At 46.4% G+C, this 19,917-nt stretch overlaps 2 protein-coding genes across 5 annotated transcripts in view; one reads left to right on the top strand and one right to left on the bottom strand.

Moving 5' to 3' along the window:
- SPSB3 (splA/ryanodine receptor domain and SOCS box containing 3) overlaps nt 1–10,552 on the bottom strand; it is a 21,358-nt gene extending 10,806 nt beyond the window's left edge. Inside the window, exons 1-2 of one of the 4 annotated variants that reach the window (XM_075898950.1) lie at nt 6,326–6,408; nt 809–863 (exon numbers count right to left, since the gene is read on the bottom strand). Coding sequence is in view for 2 of the 4 variants with exons in the window: in XM_006130050.4 (XP_006130112.2) it covers nt 10,342–10,390 (49 nt within the window). In the remaining 2 variants the exon portion in view is untranslated. Of the gene's footprint in view, nt 1–808; nt 864–6,325; nt 6,485–10,341 lie in introns of those variants that run through there. The other 3 variants (XM_006130050.4, XM_006130046.4, XM_075898949.1) reach the window with 3 other exon arrangements.
- NUBP2 (NUBP iron-sulfur cluster assembly factor 2, cytosolic) lies at nt 6,713–19,917 on the top strand. The gene is made up of 7 exons (XM_006130044.4): nt 6,713–6,827; nt 13,079–13,197; nt 14,430–14,628; nt 16,853–17,007; nt 17,314–17,424; nt 17,851–17,920; nt 18,643–19,917. Exons 1-7 carry the CDS (start codon nt 6,806–6,808, stop codon nt 18,786–18,788), a joined length of 822 nt encoding a protein of 273 aa, XP_006130106.1. The 5' UTR covers nt 6,713–6,805; the 3' UTR covers nt 18,789–19,917.

Raw genomic sequence — 19,917 nt, 5'->3', positions numbered from 1 at the left:
CACTCAAGGAGCACAAAGGACAGACAGTGACACTCTGCACACCGCCATTGAAGGGAGAACTGCTAGTGCACAAGCCACATAACTATCCCACAATTGCCCTGAAGAATGATGAAGATCAACAATAATTGGCATACGCAGGCTCCTGTGGGTTCAGTGACTTCACTGTGCATAACCAAGTTCTAATGCTACACTGTCCCATTTATAGCTGCCCATAGCATTTCCTCTTGGCTCTATGTCACTACACAAGGTGATGTGTGTGCATTTGTCTGCTCATCATTGACTGACTGACCATAACGGGTTTGGTTCTGGCAGTAAGAAGATTGGAGCAACTTCAGAAGAAACTTTGCTCTCTGTAGTGGACAGAGGGATAGCTCAGTGGTTTGAGCATTGGCCTGCTAAACCCAGGGTTGTGAGCTCAATCCTTGAGGGGGCCCATTTAGGGATCTGAGACAGAAAAATCTGTTAGGGATGGTACTTGGTCCTGCTGTGAAGGCTGGGGACTGGACTCGATGACCTTTCAAGGTCCCTTCCAGTTCTAGGAGATAAGCATCTCCATTCATTTCATTTCTCCAGTTGGGGAGGATTGGGTGTGGCAGGAGAAGATAGACAAAAGTCTTGCTGTGCTGGGACAATAATCTTTTCATCAACTTGTCCCAACTTGCCTCAAGAACAGCAGAGAGAAGCAAATAGCTTCTTGTGTGTTTCTTACGCCCTAAGATACAGCTGGCTATGACTGTCCACCCTAACCTCCCCAGAACTCGGTCAATGTAAACTATGCAAACAGCGTAGCTGAAGTCAATGTACTTACTGTGGAATCTTCTGCATGGTAAGATCTCCTGTCGACTCTGGCTACTCTTCTTATCCTGGTGGAGTATCAGAGTTGACTGAAGAGCACTTGGAGATTGATTTATCGCATCTCAGCAGATGCGATAAATTGACTGCTGGTGGATCGACTGCTGCAGCCTCGATCCACCGAGTAGTGAAAACAAGCCCTCAAAGTCCACATTTCGGGAGGTTCTATTTCCCCAAGAAATACCAGAACAAGTTTCTAACTATTATAACAAAAACTCACAAAAAGAAACAAAAGAGCCAATTTTTGCTGTTCAACCCTTTCCTTTTTCTCCTAGAATGTTCCTTTAATACAGGGGTGGGGAATCTTTTTTTGGGCTGAGGCTGCTGACCCACAGAAAAAAAAAATCAGTCAGGGGCTGTACCCAAGTGAGAAAAAAACCTCCACCAAAATCTTAACCCTCACTGACATGGCCCCCCACCTGAGAAGGAGAAGAAGGACACTCCACACATTCCCCTGGCACACCAGAGCCTAGGGGAGCCTGGGCCAATATATTTTGTGTGCTTCAGCCCCGTGGGAGGATGGCTGGGAGGAGGGGGGCTGAAGCACCCCCAATGCTGGGGGGGAGCCCTGAGCCTTGGGGACTGGATCCAGGCAAGCTGGGGGCCACATCCAGCTCCTGGGCCATAGGTTCCCCACCCCTGCTTTAGCATGTCACACACACACAAAACTCCTCCTTGGCTCTTTCTATGGAGTTCCACATGTCTTTCAACCATCCTTTCGGTTCATATGTAGGCCCCTACCAAATTTATGGGCCATACTGGTAAATTTCACAGTCATAGGATATTTAAAATGGTAAGTTTCATTATTTCAGCTATTCAAATCTCACACATGGCACATGAGGGTAACAAGGTTATTGTAGGGGGATTGCAGTACTGATACATTTATTTCTGTTGGTGGTGCTGTCTTTAAGCTAGACAGCTGGAGATTAGCAGCTACTGGCCAGGAGCCCAGGTCTCAAGGCAGAACGGTCACCAGAGCAGCAGTGCAGGAGTAAGGATAGCATGGTATGGTATTGTCACCTTTATGTCTGCACTGCTTCCTGCAGAGCTGGGCCTTCAAATAGCAGCCACTGGTGTTTGGCTGCCCAGTTCTAAAGTCAGTGCAAAAATAAGGGTGGATATACCATACCCCCTCTAAAATAACCCTGGAACCCTGGTGCAACTTCCTTTTTTTGTTAGGGCCCCCCTTCGAGAAATGCTGGTTCCCCTCCCCTGCCCCGGGAACCTTTAGTATAAGGTAAAAACACACAAGAGACCAGGGAGAATGGTCTCCCTGGCTTATGAAGTTCCTAGCTGTCTTTTGCTAATGAAATAAAAAGGCATTGCCCTACGCCTGCTACTTGTCACTTACCATCCTCTCCCATCCCAAATCTAACAGAAAGATCCCTCTCAGTCTTTAACACAACTGTGGACAGGGGGATACCTGCATCTTGTACTGCCACAGACTCATCAGTTTAGAGTAAGAGACAAGGAATAACGAAAAATAAGTGGTATTTACCTAAATGGTATACAACATACATCAGATTCATTTGATTTCCTATCCTTCCCTAGGACCCATTGGGACTGGGACTTTTTGCTGGGCGATCTGTGCCCAGGGCTCACCGTTTGTGACTGGGCACACACACAGTGCCTCCTGTCCTCAAGATTGGATCTTGATACCCCAAGAGGCACCATCCTACCTCCTGCCGCCAGCTGCACTGCCATTTGCACTCCAGCCCTCTCCCACGATGGGCTTGATCCTTACTTGTCTTTTCCATTTTTTCCCTCCCCCAGAGCTCCATGCCTGGCCAAGGGTGGAGTGCCAGGGCAGGAGCTGCCTTGGGCCACAAGAGCCCCCTCGCCATATCCTCCATGGATGGGCAGGGAATGGAGGGGGTGGGAGCTAAGGAGGCAGCACAGGCCAAGGAACATGCTGGCCACTGCATCCTGCCACTCCCCTTGGGGAGTGGGTCTGTAAAATGTGAACAGATTGAAAAGGGGTCCATATGCTCGAAAAGGTTGGGAACCACTGTTTCAGATTCTTCATCAGCCTTTGATACCACCAACCCCTGTAAGGACAGCAGTTGCCCCATTTGCCTGAGAGGGCCCAGATGACAGCACACAGATTGCTCCTTCACTCTAAAGCAGTAGTCTTCAACCTTTTCGAGCATATGGACCCCTTTTCAACCTGTTCACATTTTACAGACCATTTTTAAGCACAAGTTCACTTTTTGAATTTAAGTGCAATCCAGGATCTACTTCAAACCCAAATACCCTTGCCCCGCCTCCTTTGTTTCACACATACAGAATGGGAAGCGAATGGGAATCTAACCTCTTAAATATCTCCAGAGATGGAGATTCCACAACCTCCCTGGGCAATTTATTCCAGTGTTTGACTACCCTGACAGTTAGGAACTTTTTCCTAATGTCCAACCTAAACCTCCCTTGCTGCAGTTTAAGCCCATTGCTTCTTGTTCTATCCTCAGAGGCCAAGATGAACAAGTTTTCTCCCTCCTCCTTATGACACCCTTTTAGATACCTGAAAACTGCTATCATGTCCCCCCTCAATCTTCTCTTTTGCAAACTAAACAAACCCAATTCTGTCAGACTTCCTTCATAGGTCATGATCTCTAGACCTTTAATCATTCTTGTTGCTCTTCTCTGGACCCTCTCCAATTTCTCCACATCTTTCTTGAAATGTGGTGCCCAGAACTGGACACAATACTCCAACTGAGGCCTAACCAGCGCAGAGTAGAACGGAAGAATGACTCCTTATGTCTTGCTCACAACACACCTGTTAATGCATCCTAGAATCATGTTTGCTTTTTTTGCAACAGCATCACACTGCTGACTCATATTCAGATTGTGGTCCACTATAACCCCTAGATCCCTTTCTGCCGTACTCCTTCCTAGGCAGTCACTTCCAATTTTGTATGTGTGAAACTGATTATTCCTTCCTAAGTGGAGCACTTTGCATTTGTCTTTATTATACTTCATCCTGTTTACCTCTGACCATTTCTCCAATTTGTCCACATCATTTTGAATTATGACCCTATTCTCCAGAGCAGTTGCAACCCCCCTCCCCCAGCTTGGTATCATCTGCAAACTTAATAAGTGTACTTTCAATGCCAATATCTAAATTGTTGATGACGATATTGAACAGAGCCGGTCCCAAAACAGACCCCTGCGGAACCCCACTTGTTCTGCCTTTCCAGCAGGATTGTGAACCATTAATAACTACTCTCTGAGTACAGTTATCCAGCCAGTTATGCACCCATCTTATAGTAGCCCCATCTAAGTTGTATTTGCCTAGTTTATTGATAAGAATATCATGCAAGACTGTATCAAACGCCTTACTAAAGTCTAGGTATACCACATCCACTGCTTCTCTCTTATCCACAAGACTCATTATCCTATCAAAGAAAGCTATCAGATTGGTTTGACATGATTTGTTCTTTACAAATCCATTCTGGCTGTTCTCTATCACCTTGCCACCTTCCAAGTGTTTGCAGATGATTTCCTTAATTACTTGCTCCATTATCTTCCCTGGGATATAAATTAAACTAACTGGTCTGTAGTTTCCTGGGTTGTTCTTATTTCCCTTTTCATAAATGGGCACTATATTTGCCCTTTTCCAGTCTTCTGGAATCTCTCCTGTCTCCCATGATTTTCCAAAGATGATAGCTAGAGGCTCAGATACCTCCTCGATCAGCTCCTTGAAGAGAGATACTAGTAAGGCTAGACAGCCAATAACCCAGAGACTTGGATTTAATCCATGAGTGAGGGAGAATCAAAGAGGCACTACACCACAGGGAGATAGACAACATTACTAGTGTGACATGATACTCCTTAGGGAAGGACCCTAATCCGGCCTAACTACTTCTAGTAAAAGAGACTAGAACAGTATTTGTAAAGATACTGGGTAATACAATGTATTTCCAGCCACTACATAAAAAGCTACATAAAGAGAGAAATAGGAATAATTTAAGGAGTCTGAGGAAACAGAAAAGAACAGGAACACACACAAGAGAGATAAAGGTTAATATAAACTCAATAGTGGCTATACTCAATCATCTATATGGGGGGGGAAAGAAAGGTTTAAAGATGCAGTCACACATTACCCCAAGACAGTGGTACTGCCACAAGCCAGATGATGCATCATCACAGATATTTGGGGCAGTAAAAGGGCCAAGGAAGCCTAGATTGGTTCCAACATTCCAAAGCCCAGCAGTACCAGTTTCAGGTCTATGTGGCACTTGATTGGCAGATAAATAAAGAGTGCCAGCATCAATGTAATATGATGGTTTCTCAGAGCAATTTACTCAGTAGGTAAGTGACAGAACTACCTTGTCAGGAAGGAATTAGATCAGGGATGGAGAACAGTTTTTCAGTCAGGCCACTGACCCACAGAAAAATCAGTCGAAGGGCGCACAAAGAAAACCCTCACTGATGTGGCGCTTAACTGAGAAGGAGAAACACACTCCCCACATTCCCCTTGCACACCGGAGCCTAGGGGGGCCCAGCCTAGTAGATTGTGTATGCTCCAGCACTGTGATGGAGCAGCACGGAAGGGGGGGGAGCACCAGCACAGACTCCCCAATGCAGGAGAGAGGGGCCCTGAGCCAGGCAAGCTGGAATTAGAGTAATAGAGCTGTGTAGTCAAGAGAATAGGCAAAACAGCTGCAAGGTCAGCATGTGATAAAGAAACACAACTACAAGAGCCATAACGAAGTCACACAACTTGTAGTGAAGGCAAAAGCTGCAAAGCAACTTTGAGAAAGCGGCCCAAATATGCATGGCCACTAAGGAAGAGAATGCAGCTCAACAACAATGACCCCTTCCACCTAGGTACAAGGATACTGTTCCCTCAGAATTCAGGCAAGGTAGCCACAGGGCTGTAGGTGGCAGAATCAGCCGTTTGGCCAGCCCAAGACTCTAGTTGCAGAATCACTGGAGCACAGGAGGAGTGCAACTGAAGCCTGCATGTTTTAAGAATGAGTTTGCCTTGCACTCTTGGGTACAGACTAGCACTATCGATGGCAAGGCTATCCTGCGGCTCGGACACCAGACTCGGCTCCGCGGTGTACAAGGCAGCACGTCAGTCTCAGAGCTCGCACCGGCCACAGTGCAGACTGGCTCGTGTGTGCCGGGCACGGCTAGAAGCAGACCAGCTGCACTCGCCTCACTCGCCGCGCTCAGGGCAGCCCGGCCAGAGAAGCAGCTGACCCCCTACCACAAACCCAGCAGGCGCTCGGAGAAGCCGGGGATAACGGACCCGAAGGGGGGCAGGTCTGAAGGCCCAGTCAGATCGGCCCCTCCCGCCGACACAGCTAGATCCCGCCCCCGCAGATTCCCCATTTCCCCACCTCAGCCAGGCCCAGGCTCGTCCCTCCCCCCGGCGAGGGGCACAGGCCGCAGCCTCCTTGCCCGCCCTCGGAACGGCCCAAGCCTCGTCCCCCCCCCCGACAGGCCGCAGCCCCGCCCCCTGCTTTACCTGCTCGCGGCGACTCTCCCGACCACAGCTCGGCCACCCTCGCTCAGCTTCTGACCTACTTTTCCCCTCCCAGGATACAAACAATCCACGGATCGCCCGCCCCTTCCGCGCCTATTGGCCGCGGCTCCCTCGGGAAACGGAGTCTAGCCTCAGCCGGTATTCTCAATTGGGCCGTCCTCCTGTCCCTCACAGATCACAGGGGCGGATAATCTCTAATACCATTGGTCACAGCGGCTGTCAGTTCTCAGAGGGATGCACCATTGGAAGAAAGTTTCTAAGGCAGAAACCGATGGACTTACAGAGGGCTCGCGTAAACATGTACGAAACACAGGTCATTGGCTGAGAGGAACATCAGTCAGCAAGGTCAGGTGAGGGGGGGGCATATGACAGAGCTCGCCTTGCTATTGGTTGTGGCCCCCTTTGATGCTACGCTCACACACAGGTCGCGCAGGCGCAGTGGGAGCCCATGCTTGAGGCAGCATGGCGGCTGGTGAGGCGGCGGGTGAGTGAAGGGCGGGCGGGCGGTCAGGGAGGACCCTGATTCCCCTCCCGTCAGCGCTGGGGCCGGCTCGCTGCTATGGCTCAGCGCCACGAGCCCCACCGGGCCGGGGAAGCCCCGCGCCGAGGCCCAGGCGCTGACGGGGCCCCGCCGGGTCCGGGGTGGCTCGTGACCGCGAACACGGTCCCCTTTGCTGTGGGCCAGGCCCCGTTCGGCGGCTGAGGCTGCCTGAGGGCGCTCGGGCCAGCTGGCCTCGCCCCACTGGGGCAGCGCGCGGGGAGGCGAAAAGCAAAGGCGAGACTAGCGAGTCGCATCTCGTGTTACACAGCGAACAGATACGGAGCAAGGCCGCGGTGTCGCTGATGGCACTAGTCTGCTTTTTAGCTACAAGGTCCGAATCAGCTGTGACAGGGTTAGTCCTCAGCAGTTAAAACAGAGCCCCCGAAATACAGTTAAGCACGAATATATAGTAGTCTAACTGGGGATTTGGGCTTCTTTGTAGTGTAGACAGTACTGTACCTAAAAGACCCCAGCACCGGTTCTTGTATGAAAGACCTTTTTTCTCAACCATACCATATGGACTTTGCAGAAATTGATGAAACTGCCAAGAATTTGTAACCTAACTCAGCCCTACTCTTGCTATATTTTCATTTCCCATATGACCAGGAGCTGGGGCTAAATCCACAAAAGAGCTTGAGGAAACTAAATTAATTCTTTGCTTTGGTCTTCATTGCTGAGGATGTTAGGGAGATTCTTAAACCCAAGCCATTCTTTTTAGGTGACAAATCTGAGGAATTGTCCTAGATTGAGGTGTCATTAGAGGAGATTTTGGAACAAATTGATAAACTTAACAGTAACAAGTCACTGGGACTAGTTAGCATTCACCCAAGAGTCCTGAAAGAACTCAAATGTGAAGTTGTGGAACTAACAACTGTGGCTTGTAACCTGTCCTTTAAACTAGCTTCTATACCTAATTACTGGAAGATAGCTAATGTGACACCAATAATTTTTTTTTAAAAAGGAGGGAAGTGGGAGCCAGGGAGCCAGAGGGAATCAGTAAGTATCTGAAGATTGGGATACAAAACAGATAAGAATCAAAGTCAATTGATAGTATCTTTCCAGACATGAACTACTTCAAGACAGACCCAAAAGAGAAAATAACAGAGCTCCACTTATTATTACCTCTAGTCCACAACTCAGACCCCTCCAGCACATTTTACACAATCTACAACCCATCTTGGAAAATGATCCCTCGTTCTCAGAGGTCTTGAGACAACCCCCCAACCCGAAACAAATTATTTCCGGTAACCATGCCACACAGCCACATCATAAGCATCTAGGAACCCAGCCCTGCAACCAGACGTGATGCCAACTCTGCCCACATATCTATACTAGAGAATTCATCACCAGAGCCAATAACATAAGCTACCAAATCAAAAGGTCATTTGACTGCACATCCAGTAATTTGATCTATGTCATCAAATGTCAGCAATGCCCCACTGCTATATATATTGGACAAACTGGACAGTCTCTGCAGGAAAGAATCAATGGACACAAATCAGATATATGTAAAGGAAACCTACAAAAACCTATTGGGGAACACTTAAATCTTCCTAATCACTGTTTAAAAGAGCATAATGGCACCTTTTTCCCAGTGGAATTCTCAGCCCAGACTTAGGTGCCAAGGCATGGAGAGAGTTAGGTACCTAAGTCTAGGACTGACAAAATGTGGTGTAGTGTGCTGAGCTTAAAGATGAATAAATGAGCCAATAAAATAATGCCAAGGGAAGGGATGGGATGTAAACCCAAGGATGATAGGAACCTACTGTAGTCCAGAGGGAGGCACAGAACTCTGCTTGGGATTCACAGGTATCATTCTGCTCCTGGACTTAGATACGAAGGCTGCGTCTAAACTGGCATGATTTTGTGGAAATACTTTTAACGGAAAAGTTTTTCTGTTAAAAGTATTTCTGCAAAAGCGCGTCTAGATTGGCACGGATGCTTTTGCGCAAAAGCATCCGTGGCCAGTCTAGATGCGATTTTGAGCAAGAAAGCCCTGATCGCCATTTTCGCCATCGGGGCTTTTTTGCGCAAACAGTTCTTCCCTGTCTACACTGGCTTTTTCCTGAGTGGGAGCGTGAAAGTATTTGCGTAAGAAGCACTGATTTTGTACATTACAAAGTCAGCGCTCTTGCGCAAATTCAAGCGGCCAGTGTAGACAGCTGGCAAGTTTTTGCGGAAAAGCTGCCACTTTTGTGCAAAATCTTGCTAGTCTAGACTCAGCCTAAGGGTTGGTCTACACTAGAAAATTGGATGAACCCAGCTATTTCACTTAGGCGAGTTAAAAATCCTCATTTCTGAGTGACATAGTTAAACTAGCTCAAGCCCTTGTATAATGAGGTTGATGGGGGCGGGGGGAGAATAGGTTACATGTGTTGGAATGCATACTCGGGGGGAGGGGGGGGAGAATCTCATCAATGGAGGTAGCACCTACAATGTGACGTTATGGCTGTGTTGCTGCAGCATTTCACTTCCTAAGCCAAGTCAGCCTTTTGTCTCTGTTTTGCTCACATGTGCATGCATGAGAGATGGAGACTGATGGTTAGAGCTGGTGCAGATACAAATTGTGTATCTGCATCCAAATCTGTATCCACAAAAATTAGCTGCCGCTCTCCGCATCCACACTTGCATCTCCATTGTAACCAATAGCCCGGTGATCAAAGCACTAGCTTCGAAGTGGGAGGGAACCATTTTCAAATCCCTGTTCTTCTTGATTTGCTCATGTTTCCTTAGGGAGTATGTTGACCTCTGCTATTGAGTGTTTGGGGGTAGGTGTCTCAGGCTCTGGTGGGAGCTATTTCACTTTATATAAATCATTAAATGTTCCCTGGAATTTGGGGTTCCCACACACTGAGTTAGTGACCTAACCAGTAGGATGTAGCATCAGTCTTTCTGGCCCAAGGAATAATTATTCATACAAAGTAGTCCAGGTACAATAAGAATGGCTGAGGGACACCCATCCCAGAGCACACAATCACATGGCAAAATAGACAAGTCCTTGCCAAGTGAGAGCCCTGACTATTGGTTTATTGGGAATTCTTGCATGCCACCCTGCGGTGATTGTGTTCACCCATCAGGAGTGATGTTGGCTTCTGAGGATAGATGGCAGCTGAACAGAAGACTTGAGGTGCTTGGAGTCCTGCCACATGTTCGCTTTCAGTATCTTAAATAGCAGCTACATCCCTTTGTGAATCTTACCTTTAGTACTCACTGTTTTCTCTCATCCATGTCCCCTTTGAGAGAATAATGGCAATGCTACCCTTGCAAACACAACCTAATATGCTCCCCACCTATATGACTATCAGGGAATTCATCTGTATATAGCTAAATAAGTTTTTATATGAATGGGAAAAAAAACCTACATAGAAGGATGTTAGATATTAAACACCCATCAAAATGTTTGCAATTTCTTCCTTTCATTACAAAAGAGACAGCAGAGATCTTTGGTACAAGTTACCTTTGATTGAGTTTCGGATTACTTCTCCCATGGTCAAAGCAAGCTCCATTTCAAGATGAAGTCTGTTTTTCTCAGTCAGCTTGTTCTTCAATAAAATAGTCTTCCTTGTCCTTGATTGCTATTGTATATCTCTAAAATACTGGAAAACTGCTCTGAAGCAGGAGACCACATTCTAAACAGGAGACCACAAATACTGCTTATGATGGTTCATATTCAGGGAACAGAACCAGTCTGAGGTACACCCTACTTTGATATGAGCCTTCAGGAAATTCCTTGATGATTCACACAAACTATTCTTAGCTATTCTGTTTCTTCCTGGATTTACTAATGATTGTGTTTACATTTGAGTCGGGTTTTCAGGATGCATGACTGACCACTCAGAAATGTGAGGAGCCTTTGGAATTCAATATTCCTGTTACCCCTACGTCAGATGTAGGAGTTCTCCATTGGATACCTACACCCACTAGTGCAGAAGTACAGATAATAAAAATATTTACTGAGACTATATAGATATCATTAGGGCCTTAGAAAAAATCTTCAGGGAGCTGTGCCAAACTTGCAAATCGCAGCAGAGCTGCACTTTTTTATGAAATGCCTATAGTAACATTTAATAACAAACATAACTAAATGCAAAATTAGGTGACGCTCTTGCTGTAAAATCAGATTATTCTGATTGTTCCCTTGATTCTTCCCACGTAACAAACCAGATTTGATTTTTTTTTAGTAGTAAAGATCTTTGCAGGAACACACACAATCCAAAAGATGAATATCATCTGCCTTTGGAAAGAGGGTTTTATTGAAAACCTGTGGTGTAGAAGCTTTATTTCTGGTGGCCCTTGAGATATTTGTCATTAAAAGTGGTCAGTGATCTTTGGTCTTAGAGATACAAGTTCCAGCCCTCCACCAAATATAGCATGTGAGTTAAACTCTAATCAAGGTTCCTAACTTGCCATGAAGCAGTGTCATTTGCCCCAAGCTCCAGAAATTTGTAACAATATCCATCCTCCTCTTCCCTCCTGCCTAAATCTGGTCCCGTTGAATCAAGGCTGAATTACATTGGTAAGAAGTGGCAGTGTGGGATTTATCTGTGCTGTGATTCAATACAGAAATTCAGTCTAGGGATGATTCAAATGTATTAATTTCACCACAGGTGTCATTAAGGTAGTGAAATGAGTGTTTTAATACAGGTTTACGGGTGGGGAGGGTTGAATGAATTTATTTCCCTTTTCTTGCTTTCAGAGCTGTGTAGTTTTTGTCTCTAACAGGATCTTTAAATCAGCAGTTTCAGATTTTCTTCCAGCCCCATCTCTCTCTGCCAGCAGCCCTTGAGGCCTTGTAGATATACTCCATTTAAAGAATCTCAAAAGAATGTGTCTACAGCCCTTCCCTCAGGACCGAAAGCACACTGTGTACTAGTCATAAACAGGCTGCTTATACCAGAGCAAACACTGACAGTGCAGCGAGCAAACTGAAGAAAATTTAAGATAAGACACTGACATGTCCAGAAAAACAGGAAACAGAACAGCACAGAAAGATGGAAGCTCCTAGGGTATTGGGCTACTGAGGAGAGGGAAGGTTCAGAGCATTGGGACCCTCCAAGTCCCAAACAGCAATCCGGCCCAGATCAGTACAGGTTAAACCTCTCTAACTGGCACTCTCTGGATTGGCAACATCCGTGGTCTGGCATGATTTTAGTTAGCCATATGTTCACTTAGCATGGCTCTTACTACAGTTAAAAAGCAGATGCACAGTGGAGGCAGAGCTAGGGATTTTAAATTTCAATTAACTTATCGAATAGTTGGTTGAATTTCCATAGACTATTTGATTAGTTGATAAGTAATAGCACGCTGTTCCGCCTTTGAAATGCTGCTGTTGTGCCCCTGCCCATGGAACTGGAGGAAACCGGTTTCTAAGCAGCTCCCCCCTGCACCTCCACTTCTCTACGCCCCCCCCCCCCTCCACTTACTGCCTCTGTGTGAGGCAGCATAGGGGGGAAGCAACTAGTCGACTAGTGTGTCAGTTATCCGATAATTGGATAGTCGATTAGTCACTTACAACCCTAAGGGGGGGACCATGAGCAAGCTGGAACAGCTGATTCCTGGCTTGTTCAATTCCTTGCTATGCCTTTGCCTCCTCCCTCCCCCTCACCCCCCAATGGTGCTGGAGGGAACTGGCTTTTAGGCTGGCTCTCCTCCAGCACTGGCTCCTGCTTCCCCTCCCCCCCACTCCCTTTCTGATAGAAGCAGCAAGGTGGGGGGGAGGAGGGTGGAAACACAATTATTGGAGTCACTACTCAACTACCCAATAAGCATATGCTTATTGGATAGTTGACTAATCACTTAAAATCCCTAATTCAACTTGTAGTGATAAAACCATTAAAGCATGTGCATAGGTCCCACTGAGGTCAGTTCAAGTGTTTTGCTGAATTGTTACCAAAGTCCTTACTGCACATTGGATGCATGATGAGCTGATGAGTCACAGCTTTGTTCCTAGTGGATAATTATCTATTTAATATCCATCATAACATTTTGATTCAGGTTGCAACCCATTAGCCAACATGTGTCTCTTCTTTATTACTTGGTGATAGTGCCTTTAATTGGAAGGATGTCCTAGTTGTGAAATGTGAGGAGTCACTCTGCTAGCTTCGTATGGCATTGCTATGCATACATCCTCAGCGCAGCATGAGGCTGTGTGGAGGCGCTGGGATGTCTCAGTATTGTTCCATTGTCTTTTGCAGAGAGAAGTAACCTGGCTGGGGTTCAGCACATCCTTCTGGTGCTCTCAGGAAAAGGAGGTGTGGGAAAAAGCACCATCTCTACTGAGTTGGCTTTAGCTTTACAGCATGCTGGGAAAAAGGTGAGCAAGCTTCATATAGCAGTCATAGGAGTATATTTCCTTCCCTGTGTGCCCCTAAGATTCTAGTCTGGGGTTTTATGCTCATAATGTAGGTCTTAAGATTCTTGTAGCCTTTTTGCTATCTAGTCATTAAGATCCTTCAAGCATGTGCTGCTGACATTGAGCAGAAGTTAACTTTACTATAAAATTGATTTTTTTCTGCATTTATTTGACCAAAAAGCTGTAAAGTCAAGTTTTGAAGTCCTTTGACAAAGATGCTATATATGGGCAAAGTATTATGGAAGCCCTGTGTAAAACTTGTTCATTATAATTGTCCACATTACACTAAGAAGAAAATTTGAGGCACAGATTAGGGACCTATTTTGTTTAAAGTCACACAGTGACACAATGGTAGAGCAGGGAGTAAAACACAGGTTCCTTGACATCTGGGTCTCAGTGGAATTGCTGACCATGTTGTATATCTTTCCTAAGTAATGTCTGCCCTGGGCTTGGCTATGCTATGCGTTAAAAGCTGCTGAGGTACACTCACTTGCTGTGAGGATGGAGACCAGGAGAGTTGAGTCTTTGACCTTTGCTGCCCTTGTTCTCCAAGGCCTCCTGATATCTTGCCTGTCCTACTGCAGGGCCGTATTGCGTGGGCCCGAGTTATAGGGTGTGAGTAGGAAATAGATACCTTTAGAGATCGTCTGAGGGAACGTTGAGCTTTGCCTATGGAAGGGCAGATGGGTGAATGACCTGAAACAAGAGGGGCAGTTCTGTACACGTAAGCAGGATGTGAGTGGTGAAGGCTGTAAGAGAACTTAAAACGCGCGCACACACCACATAGGGGGGAGAGGAGGAGAAAGAACTGCCACATAATACAGTAGCACCAGCAATGAGGAATTGTGTCCTCAGCCACAGGGAAAAGAAAATACCCCAAAGATTCTAAAGTCCTGCAGAGCAGATGGACCATGGTTTTTAAGATCTCATTTGAAAGCTGTCTGTCGAGGAAGTTCAGTGAGGATACACTGATCTTCCTTGGAAAGGGGAAGAACTGTTTGAACTCATCCAGGATTTGATGAGTTCATCCATGCTTCCTATGTATTTCAAATTTGATTTATAGACTTCTAAGCCAGTCTTCTTATAAGGTTGTCTGGCCTGAAGAAATCAGTGGAGAGTTATGTTTTGCCTCTGTGCCGGCCCTCTGTGCCGTCTTAGTGTATAGCTGAAAGGTTCTCCATATTCATTGGCAGGTGGGGATCCTCGATGTTGACCTATGTGGCCCCAGCATCCCTCGAATGCTCAAAGTCCAGGGCAAGGGTGTGCATCAGTGTGACAGTGGCTGGGTGCCTGTCTTTGTAGACCAGGACAAAAGCATTTCCCTCATGTCGATTGGGTTCTTGCTGGAGAAGCCAGATGATGCTGTGGTGTGGAGAGGACCCAAGAAAAATGGTACAGAATGCTTTTACTTTTTGATAATGACCATACAGCAGTGGTGCCCCAACTTTTCCATTACTGCACAGCCAAGGCTTCCATCTTCAGAAAAGGAGTTTATGCTGAAGGCAGAGCTGGGGACAGAACTGGGTGGGTTGGGAGCTGGGGCTGGACCTAGGCTGAGGGTGGAGCAGGGCTGGGTCGCTCTCCATCCTTGGTATGAGCCCCCTTCACCCCCCCCCAACCATTCTCCTATGCAAGGGCACCTTTTGTAGAGATGAAGCTCATTGAAACACATGGTTCTTTACTTAAGGCTGGTCTTGCCTTGCTTATTGCTCATTAACCCTCTATGATTAGTCGTGGTTAGCAAGAACAATGAACTGCAATGTTTGAGTAGGCGAAGTAGGGCTGGATGTCAGGGTGACAGTCTAGGTCAGTGGTGCTCAATGTTTTTTCATTCGTGACCCCCAAAACTGTGTATGCCGAGCCGGAAATAAAATTCTGGGTTGCGCACCACTGGTCTAGGTATAGGTAGCAGATGAAGCCATTGATCTCAAGGTTGTTGGTTTTGATCTAGGGCTGACCATCAATGACTGCAAGTCTCCATCATGTGATAGCTGTTCAGTTTATCTGGGGTATATCTTTACTACAAACCTACATTGACCCATATTATTAGGTGGCGCATGTCTACACTACTCTCCTTGGTGCATGTCCCCATCAGGAGTATTTCCACTGATCTTCTAGCCCAGTCTTTCAGCTCTGCTGGGAGTAAGGGGAGTTGCCTGGGGCTTCTCAACCCAGTTTCATAGGCACACACATGGGTTCTTGCCCCAGCTCCTATCTGGGATTGGGGTCTGAAGTAGGGAAATTAAGGACTAGTCAACTATCCGATAAGCATTTGCTTATCCTTTTTTTTTTTTTTTTTTTTTTTTTCTCTTCTCTTCCCCCCCCGCCGCCTCTATGAGATGGAGGCAGCAAAGTGGGCGGAGGAAGGGGTACTTCAAAGTGTCAAAGCCGCATAGCTGAGCCGGGGATCAGCTGTGCAGCGCTGCTGCTTTGAAACTCCAAGGTGACGGCGCTGCTCCTTCAAAACACCGAAGCAGCATGGAGCCTAGGGTCAGCTGGGGACTCCCCAGCTAACCGTGGGTTCCAAGCGGCATTTCCCCAAACTCTGGGTCAGCTGGCACTTCCCGCTGGTCTCGGGCTGTACGGAGTTTAGTGAGCTTGTACATTTCAAAGGAGGAATGCGGCAGTGCCTATCGACTAGTTGATGGAAATTCCATCGGCTACTCGACTAGTCGATTAACGGCAATTTAACATCCCTAGTCTGAAGCTGCCCTGAGCTTTTCATCTCATTTCCTATTGAGGAGCATGGCTTCTGCCATGAAATGGACAGGACAGCCCATGTAAAGGATTCAGTGTCTATGCATTACCCTAACTATACTGATATAAACCTTACACCTCTTGTGAAGTTGTCAGGCTAAGTCTACACAGCTTCCCTCTTCCGCAAAAGCCTATGCAAATGAAGCACAGATTTGAATATTGCTGCACTTCATTTGCATAATTAATTAGAGCCGTTTTGTGCAAACCTCCCCTCTTTGCGCAAGAGCTGTTCTTCCTCATTTTTTCATGAAGAACGGCTCTTGCACAAGAAGGGTTTTTTGAGCAAAAAGATGCTGTATAGATGGTGCCTTCTTGCACAAAAACGGCTCCTAATTATGCGAATTAAGTGCAGCAATATGCTAATCTGTGCTTCATTTGCATAGGCTTTTGTGGAAGAGGGAAGCTGTGTAGATGTAGCCTCAGTGTAATAAGGCACTTTTATCTGGAGGAACATGGCTGTAGTGTATTAACTGACATAATTAGGTTGACAAGCTGCCATATGTAGATGTGTGTAATGTAAAGCATCCTGGGGAACAAGCTAGTATATCTGTCCAGTGCTCTCTGGACAGGTATCTATAATGATTGCTATTGTTAGCACACACAACAGAATCTCAGTGGCCTTGGAAACTAAACTACTCTTTTGCCACCTAGCTGCATTTCTTGTAGGGAAAGATAGAGACCCTTTAGGGAAGATGATACTGTTGCTGCTTCTGTTCATAGAGTGCTTCTCTTCTATTCTTTTGCACCTATCTGTTCCCACAGTGTGGTGATCTGATATCGAACAATTGCTACTGCCCCACTGTTGAGTCTATGGACCACACTTGTGATTCAAGATTTTCCCCCATTTTTGTTCTGGCAGCTTTGATAAAGCAATTTATCTCTGATGTAACCTGGGGAGAACTCGATTTCCTCATTGTGGATACACCTCCGGGGACCTCAGATGAGCACATTTCTACAGTGGAATCCCTTCGCCAGTACATGCCCCTTGGGGCAGTCTTGGTCACAACACCACAGGTATGTAATGATTACTGGAGCAGATGCCTCTGGCTTTTTCTGGGGTGGGTATTTCTTTGGGGTCTGTCCTGAGGTCACACCAAATTAATGTTTTATTGACCCCTTAAGGGTTGTGTTTACATGTCTCTGTATAAGTGTCCATCTCTCTCTATCGTTATTAATTCTGCACTTCTGCTTACTTCATCCGTGCAACTGCTGTGTGTATCCTGGGTTGACAGCAGAGGATGAATGGATGACAAAGCAGACATGCACCTCTCAACTTTGCTGGTCCATTATTACTGATCTTGCAGGATTCTGTGCCCACAGGCAGTGTCTATAGGGGATGTCAGGCGAGAGTTGACGTTCTGCAAGAAGACAGGCTTACGAGTGATCGGGATTGTAGAAAACATGAGTGGTTTCGTCTGCCCACACTGCTTGGTGAGCCCTTTAAAATTGACCCATGGCTGTGCACCCCCTGCATCAATGGGGCGCTAGCCAATATGCTACATTCTTGTGCTTAAGACCTGGGGTGTGAAGCGATTTTTCTTGACTATAGTCTGCAGCTGACTATACAGCTTTGTGAGTCATGCCCTTCTTCATTGGCTAGCTGTTGGGGTAGGTTCAGGAGAGGCAGCTCTTTGAGGGGTAAGAAGTGCATGAGGTGGGAGGACCCAGCAGCTGCCACAGGTAAATAAAGTTTGCTTGCTCAGGTAACTGTAGCATTGTCTGTGTTGTCTTAGTTTTAACGTACCCCGATAAACAGTCATGTTGCCCATTTGCAATGCCCATTGGCCTACAGAACTGCTGCTTTGGAAAGTTCCTGATGGCTAAATGCTGTTGTCTTTTTTTTTTTTGCTTTTCCAGGAGTGCACAAATATCTTTTCCAAAGGGGGTGGTGAAGAGCTGGCCAGGCATGCCAGAGTCCCATTCCTAGGTGAGTGCCTTTTTGAATGCAGAGCCCTTCCTAGACAGGGGTAGTAGGTCAGAGGGTGAAGTGGTTGGTGAGTGGTGAGAAAACAGTGCCACAAGGAGCATGAAAGGGGATCTAGAAACCAAACTGTAAGGTAAGAGGGACATCTCTCCTTGAGGTATGAAGATAATCTGGTTTAGGAGAAGAGAATGGAGCTGCCAAATGGATGTAGTCGTGTGCCTGGCCAGGAGAGAACAGAGACAGAGATACTTGGCAATCCAGTCTGGCTTTGGATGTAGTAAGAGATTTGGAGTAATCTCTATTGCCTGCCATCAGGTCATGGCAAATAGAGACAGCACCACTGGGAGTCCAGTGGCACTCCTGTGATAGAAATGAAGAATTTATTATTTATTTAGTCCTCCCCCTCATCAAGGACCCAGCAAGAGTCTTGATAGCAATGCCAGGGTAAAACTCTGCTGATAGTAGTGCTAGAAAGCACTGATAGCAGACGTTTCTGAATAGAAAGGAGCGATGGTGCTGCATCTCTAGTACATACTGTTGTAGGGGAGCAGTAAAAGGGGTTAATGCTTAATTCCATTTGTCTGGTCTTTTTCTGTCTCTCCTTTTGCTTGTGTGGGTGGCTTACTCTTGCGTTTCTGGGCTTTTGACTTGCATGTGCATACTTTCATTTGTTAACTCATTCTGGTGGTCTCATGGTCACTCTCTCCCTTTGCCCTCCCACACAGGCTGTGTTCCTCTTGATCCCCAGCTCGCCCAGTGCTTGGAGGAGGGCAGAGATTTCATCCGGGAGTTTCCTAAGAGCTCTGCTTTCCCTGCCCTTGCTCACATCGCCCAGCAGATCTTGGACAGGACATCCTCTCAGAGCTCCTGAGCTGTTTCTAAGGCAGGACTCTTTCTGGCCACCTCTTTGCTGCGCTGTGAGCCATGGACCAGGCTATTTTCAGGGTGGGGAGAGGAGGTCCTGGGAAAGGGAAGTGACAGTCTCACTATTAAAGCACTGAGGAAACCTTGTGAGAGTTTACTATTGCTCAAAGGGGGAGTGTACATTTGCAACACTCTTTGCCTTTTGAGCAGATGGGCATGATGATCATCCTGGACTAGGAAATGGGGGGGGGGGGGGGGCATAGGTGGTGCAGCTTTTACTAGCCACACAGAAATTTTCATCTGTCCGTGAACTCTTGCTAAATTTGTGTATTGTGAAGATGGCCACCCCATCCACCATGATGTTCCTACTTGTTTTTGCAGTGTATCAATCACTGCAGTATTCTTGGCAATGTAAATTGTAGGTAGCTGTTGGCCTCTGTGGCTGATGATGATTCAGGACAGAAAACCCTTCCCTTATTGAAACGAATAGCACCAGCAATCTCCTCCTCCTCCCCCCCCCTCACCCCCCAAAAAAAAACTCCTGATGCTGCTACCTTCCTTCATTTACTTTCCTAGCAGTACTTGCAGTTCACAGTGACCTTGAATAGGCTTCATGCCAGACCCTCTGATCCTGGGTCCTCCTTATATCGTCGTACTCTGAAGCTTTAAGTAGATGGTACAGAATATGCCTATGAAAAGCGTCAAATCCATGCAGCAACTCTGAAGTCTGATTACTAAATCTGTCTTATCATGCCTACCTAAGGAACACACCATATTTTGCCTCCCCGAAGCCACGTTTATACTCATGTAGAAATTTGAATTAAGACAAACAACTCCAGCTATGTTAATTGTTTAGCTGGAGTCAACATGCCTTAATTTGAACTTTGTCGCCATCTCCACAGCAGGAGCTTGACATGATCTCCCATTAACTTTCCTTACTCCTCGCAATTTGAGGAGTACCCCAACATGGATAGTACTCGACTTAGTGGGTCTTTACTAGATCTGCTAAATCGAATGCTGGAAGATCAATCTCTGGAGCGTCAATCTCTGCGTAAGTATAGACGTGACCTGAGAGGTGTCAGGGCTCAGGAATCTTTGTAACAGCTCTGGACATTAAATAATGTTTTCTTACCATC

Source organism: Pelodiscus sinensis, chromosome 16, assembly GCF_049634645.1.
Source record: "Pelodiscus sinensis isolate JC-2024 chromosome 16, ASM4963464v1, whole genome shotgun sequence".
Lineage (NCBI taxonomy): Eukaryota > Metazoa > Chordata > Testudines > Trionychidae > Pelodiscus > Pelodiscus sinensis.
The sequence above is the reverse complement of the archived record's forward strand: the minus strand, read 5'-3'. Positions and strand labels throughout refer to the sequence as shown.